Source organism: Neurospora tetrasperma, assembly GCF_000213175.1.
Source record: "Neurospora tetrasperma FGSC 2508 unplaced genomic scaffold NEUTE1scaffold_1, whole genome shotgun sequence".
Taxonomy (NCBI): domain Eukaryota; kingdom Fungi; phylum Ascomycota; class Sordariomycetes; order Sordariales; family Sordariaceae; genus Neurospora; species Neurospora tetrasperma.
Window position 1 is genome coordinate 6,162,824 of NW_009799099.1, and position 6,792 is coordinate 6,169,615.

At 38.8% G+C, this 6,792-nt stretch overlaps 1 protein-coding gene across 1 annotated transcript; it reads right to left on the minus strand.

Annotated features, from left to right (window-relative positions):
• Nucleotides 1–798: 798 nt before the first annotated feature.
• Nucleotides 799–2,264, minus strand: NEUTE1DRAFT_59165 (uncharacterized protein; the record flags this gene model as incomplete). The annotated part of the gene is made up of 2 exons (XM_009849107.1): nucleotides 799–2,111; nucleotides 2,180–2,264. 2 exons carry the CDS (start codon nucleotides 2,221–2,223, stop codon nucleotides 1,043–1,045), a joined length of 1,113 nt encoding a protein of 370 aa, XP_009847409.1.
• Between the last annotated feature and the right edge of the window lie 4,528 nt (nucleotides 2,265–6,792).

Sequence of the window (6,792 nt, forward strand, 5' to 3'; positions counted from 1 at the left end):
GGTGGTACTAGTACTAGTAGAGGAGGTACTAGCACCCCTAGTAGAGGGCGCGCTAGTACTAGAAAATAATAAACAATAGCTGCAACTCGTTCTTTTATTTACTTACTACCTAATTGAGCAATCAACTGGATTTCTAACAGCTTCTAATAATGTTGTTGTGGTGTGTAATGTGGTGGTTTAGTATAGGGATGGGTCACTTTACTAGTGGTTTACTATGTGGCTTATCCCAGATTAAACGGTTATCCCATTAAAATTTTTCCCCCTCTTTAATAAGAGGGGGTTGAAAAATGGCCCCACACCAGGCCGCCCCCCAACCCCCAAGTATGACAAAGCTTCGCGGTCATCCACCCAGAAGCCCCACAGCCTCGATGACTCGGAGGGTGGCCCAAACTCAAACTCAACTGCACGAGCCGTGCGCATCGCCAGAAGAGCCCAAATGCGGTACCAGTCCACTAGCAACGAGTGTTATCAGATAGCACATGTACGGAAACGCCATCATTCCGCAGTTTCATCTCCAGGCTTCATGTTTGTAAGAAGGGTTGGTCGTGACAGCGGCAACTTGTAATAAGCAAAGTCGTCTAACCGAACTGGGATCATACCTAAGCGATGGTGGAGAAGCATGTCCTCAGTCATCAAATCCCCGCAGATCTCGAAGCTATTACGAAACAATCTCACTGCCAGCCTAGGTAAGCCGGCGAGGTGGACTGGTATTGGCAACACGAGAGCCAATTTCCCAGATTTTCCAACGGCCACATCGATCCTGTTGTCACACAGATGAGGGAGAAAAGAACAAAACGGACAGAATTTTGGAACCCGTCTATGTCTATGCGTTTATAGGAAACCAAAAATGACATCTACCCCAACACATACATCTGCGTGCCTGATTATAATGTGCTTGCCCAATCCCACATTCAGCGTCTATTGATCTGTCTATCGCTCATACTCTCCCATTGCCATCTATATTGCCCTGGGTCGTCGACCTATCTCAGAGCCACATCTCGCCTAGCCCGCCCCTCACTAGCCTCTTAGTTGTGAAGTGACTTCAAGGCGCGACATCCCGGCCCGTCTTGGCACTCTCCCGGAGGGCCTCGATAATCCTGAGCACCTTGGCGGCCTGAGATGCGGGGACGGGGATATCATCTTCGTTTCCAGTCTCGAGAGCCTTAGCAAAGCCCTCGAAGATCTTGGTGTACGTCTCCGGCTCAGTGGTCGGGTACACCTTCTCCTCAATCTTGCCGTCCTCGGTGACATAGCAGAGGCGGCCGTACCGAGACTCGTCCTCCTTGCCGAACCGAGCATCAGTCGCGGCCATGCCTCCCCTGAGCTGGTCCTCCTGTGGGTCCAGGAAAGCCTTCTGGTAGCTACCCTTCGTGCCGCGGATGCGGAAACGCGGCTGCTTGGTCTCGACACTGACAACGCTGATGCGGACATGTACGAGTAAGCCGGTGTCGGCATATGTCAAAACAGCCGCGATGCTGTCCGGCTGCTGTGACTCATCGCTTCCGCCAGTAACAATTCTGCCCTCACGCTGGTCCAAGAACTTGGCCGAGACAGAAGTCGGCATGCCGAAAAGGACGAACACCTGGTCCAGCAGATGGGTGCCGAGATCATACAGAACACCGCCGGCCTGGTCCATGCTGAGCTGACCCTTCCACGTCGTCGGCTTCTCCAGACGGAAGCGATCGAAATGTGTCTCAAACTCGACGATGCGACCGAGTGTGCCCTCACGGATGAGCTTCTGGACAGTCAGGAAGTCCGAGTCCCATCTGCGGTTCTGGTACACGCACAGAACACGCTTCTTCTCTGCGGCCAGGGCGGCCAGCTCCTCCGCCTGTGCAGACGTGGGTACGAATGGCTTCTCAACAAGGACGTGCTTGCCATTGCGCAGGGCGTCGCGCGCAGTCTCAAAATGCGTGTTGGGAGGCGTGCTAATGATGATGACATGGACGTCGGGGTCTGCGAGCATGGGCTCAATTGAGGTGAAGTGCTTCACCGAGGGATGGTCCTCGGGGGCGGAGTTCCCAGGCGAAGGGGACCGTTGCACAATGGAATGGAGGACAAGAGATTCCGTCAGGGCGACGAAAGGAATCTGGAAGACTTTGGCCGAGAGGCTGGAAGCAAACGTCAGTATCGACATTTCCCGTCAACGCGACGCTTGTGATATTGCAACTAGTCTTACCCGTAGCCAATAATGCCGACATTGAACTTGTTCGAGAGCGCCATCGTCAATATTCGGGTCTCGCAAACTGAACAGTAATGAGTAGAGGTAGCTTGTGCTTGTGTTGGGGGGGTAATGTTTCCAAATATATATTTGAGTCAGTTCGAGGAATGACGTGTGCGGGGTTGAACGTCGGTATATATCCACTCCGATATGGGGTGCGCTGCTAGGGTACACTAACAATGTAACGCTTCGGCGTTCTAGGCTATACTAGGGAGTTGATGGGCGGCTAAACGTTGGGTCGCTGGAACCTGCCAAGGACGTAAGCCCCGGGCCTTGTTCGTTGTTAGGTCGCTAGGGACTTACTAGACAGTAAACCCATACTAAACCCGAAGGATGCTAACGGAAATAGATACGAGGGTACGTATAATTACTAAATAGAGTAAGTTTTAGTAAGTTTAATAGTATAATAAAGAAAGTAAGTTATTAAAATAGAGGAAACTTTATTTATATATTTTAAAAACTAAGTATTTATATATATAAAAAACTTTTATTATTTTATATATAATCTAATTAAATATTAGTATTGAGAATAAGAAACTCTACTCGCACGTTGAGAGAACTCCATTTGTACGTAGAAAGAAAAGAGAGTTTTAATATCTTATTTTATATTTCAAATCAGATAGGAAGGACTTACATAATTAATTATATTCTTTTATATATTTTTCTCTACCTAATATTCCAACCTCGAGAAACACTTATTCTTAATAGTTTGAAGAGGCATTAAAGTGAGTACAGAATAATAAGTAGATAATTAAAGGGATTTAATATATAAGAGTTAAGGAACATAGTATTTAAATTATATATTTAAAGTTATTAATTTAGTATTTACCTTTTAAAATCTATTAAAATTTAATAATAAGGAATTCCCAGAATATTTAAATTACCCTACTACTATAGTATTAATAGGAGTTGAGCCCGTAATTACTATTCTACATTATAATAAATTCGGTATAGACGAATTCGTTTTAAAGAACTACAGTTGATCGCAACCTAGCGCTTTTATTAGTAGATAGTATAACTAAGTAAGAACTTCTAATTATAAATAATAATTAATTAAAAAGGAGAATTTATTAGAATTATAATAAATTCTATTTCAATTATTTTATACTTATTCCATATTATATTGGATTATAATACGCCGAATCCAGCTCGCTACCGTCTCGTATATATAAACTTAAAGGAGATACATTCGTTACTTAATACTTACTTTTCTATATTATAGATTAAACTAGTTATAATAACTAAATACTTAATACTTACTTTTCTATATTATAGCTTAAATGAGTTATAATAATTGAAATTAACTAAGTTAGTATAAACGCTCAGTTATTATACTTAATTTAAATCTAAATTATAGTATTTAGGCTACTCTATAGTTTATACTCTAGCTTTCTATATTATATATTTCCTACGTACAAACGGCTCCTTAAAAGCCTTCCTACTCCTTATATTATTTTTCTTCCCTTAATTTATTTACTATTCTAAATAAAGGTTACTCTTTATTTTAATTAATACGTAGTTTATTATCATGTTTTACTTTTCATATAAGTACTTAAATAAATTATATTTGAAAAGGCAAAAGTATATTTACAACCGAATAGAGTTCTCTTAACGTACTAATAAAGTTTCTCTACTTTTAAATATAAAGAAACTTTAAAAAAGAGAATTATAATAAATAAATAGGGAAATTCCTACATTTCTATACATATACTATATTATAACGTAGACTAGCTATAATAGCCTAAATTAACTAGGCTGCTATAGAGGCTCCCTAACTTCCTTACTATACTTAGTTTAGGTATTTAAATTATAGTACCCAGACTACCTTATAGCTTATATTTTAACTCTTTATACTATATATTTTATATATACAAACGGCTAGCTGGAAGCTTTCTTCTTTCTTATAATATTTTCTCTTTTACTTTTTATATTACAACTTGCTTTTAGCTATTATGGTATTTAGAAGCAATCGTCCTTATTATATAACTAACTATATTCTCTACCCCCGTATTATAAATATATTATTAAGGAGATTTAATGAATAAGTGTCACGGGGCGCGAGTAAGCACTAAGCTAAGACTTTAATTATTGTACGAGGAATAGGAAGAGAATCCTATACGCGTACGAGAACTATGTAGGACACGCTGTGGATGCAGTACACGGACCACAGCTAGACCGAGCTACGTAGGTACGTAACTATTGTACTATACTCAGACAGCTGTACAGCTGGCTACACCACTACAGTGTAGCACCCTTCTATATATAGGAATATAGTAGCAATGCCTGTGATCATAAGATATTTAAGAGAATATTTTTTAAAGAGAAATAAATTTAGTATTTACTATTTAAAACTCTTTAGAGATTGATAGATGATTTACTACTATCTTTATAATTTTAAATTAGAATTCTACTAAGTTATATTAATAAAAGTAAAAGTAGACTACTATATAAATAAATAGTAGAATTTATTACTACTAATATATTTTTATATTAGAATTGTATTATATTATATTAATAAAAGTAAAAGTAGATTACTATATAAATAAATAGTAGTAAATATATAATTAAATATTCTCATAAAGATTAAATATAATAATGATAAACTTTTATATTATTTATAAAGGAATTCCTAGAATTTTTAAATTACTCTACCTTCTTATATTATAATTTAAACTAATTATAACAACTTAAATTAATTAAGCTGCTAGAGGCTTTCTAACTATACTCAATCTAAATATTTTAACTACTATACCCAGGCTACTCTATAGCTTATAGTTTAGCTTATTATATAGTATATTTATTGTATATAAACGGCTAGTTAGGACAGCGTCCTTTCTTTTTATAAATTTTCGTTTTTTAATTTTATTTACTACTTGTTATAAATAGAAGTTACCCCCTATATTAATTATTAATAATTTAATAAATACTACCCTTCAAATTGCCTTTCCCTTAGAGGACGTGCCTACCCTGTAACTACCATTCAACCTACGCTTTTACAAAGCAAAAAACTAACTACTACTAATATTCTTTTATACAATATACAATAAATAATAACTATACTCAAACTCTCTATCTTATTATTATCTTTTATTACTACCTTTACCAACTCAACCTTTTTATTAACATATATTAACCGTTACATATCCTCCTTACCTATATTACCAAAGCCGCTCAATACTCTACCTACCCACCTTACCTTTTTCTTTTTTTTCTTTTTTTTTCCCACTGCCAACTAACTACCAACCTTTACCCAACCGTTTACTTAAGACTATATATCAACTTTCCTATCTACTTACTTACTTCCCAACACCCTCTTTATATACAAAGCACCTCCACCCTAGCTATAATCCTAATTTAACTACCTAAAAGCATCTACTTATCTTACAAACTTCCTTCCTAAAGGATTAAAAAGAAAATAGGAAAAAAAGGAAAGGAAAAAGTATCTACTAGTAAATAGAAAAAAGAAAAATAAATAAAACAAACTAAGTTAAAAAGTAAAAAGAACTGAAAAAAAGTAATAAAAAAAAGAAAAAAGACATACTCATAAGGAAATATACATCTATGTAAATATACAAGTCTATATTTAACCAAGAAAGTACTAAAAGAACCTTCTTTAATATTAAAAGTGTAAAAATTTACAATTATTAACAAAGGGGGAGAGAAAACTACTTGATACTAAAAGAGAAAAACGTCCTAGAGAGGTTAAAAACGAAAAAGAAAGAAGAAAAGGAAGGAGGAAAAAAAGGAAGAGAAGAAAGAAGAAAAAAGAAAGAAGAAGAAAAAAAAAGGAATCAAAAGGAGGGGGAGAAGAAGGAAAGAAAAAAAGAAGAGAAAGAATAATAAAGAAGATTTCGGTAGGAAGAAAAAAAAAAGGAGAAAATTTTTCGCTCCCCCCCCTAAAAACTAATCCATTCCCGGCCCAAGTAGCCTACCTACCGCCTCGCCTACCCAGAAAATAAAAAGACAGCCTCCCCCTATATACTATTACCTCACGTAAAAATACAAACCCGTACAACCTTTTCCCACCTACCCTACTACGTTTTTTAAATAAAAAGTTACAAATACCTTTACTCAACCAACCTAACCTCCAAACTCCTTCCTCCTCCTTCTACCACGTAGCTTCTTCCCTTACCTACCCCCTCCTACTACCACCCCACCCTTTCCTCAAACAAGCCCCTCCCAATAGAAGCTAGAAGGCAACCCCCTAGCCCCCCAAAACCTCTCGGTCCTTCTTGCCTACCCTGCACAGGCCCTCGCCCCTGCCTTCCCGATACGGCTACCATCTACACAAAAAATCAATGCCCAGACGCGCTTGCCTACCCTTCACACCTAACCCGCCCGGACGCACTCGCCTACCCTCTCTTCTCTACGCCACCTTGTACAATTCGAACGCGCTTGCCTACCCTGCGCCGCACCCAACCCGGTCGCGAATGCATTCACTTGTCCAGAACTGCAAGCTTGCCCAAAATTGCTCGCCTACCCGGTCGCTCCTGCCCCGCCGCCGCTCGGTCGGTCGCTCTTGCCTACCCTATCTACCGCAGCCACCAAGACTTGCAAAGGCCGCGGCCGCG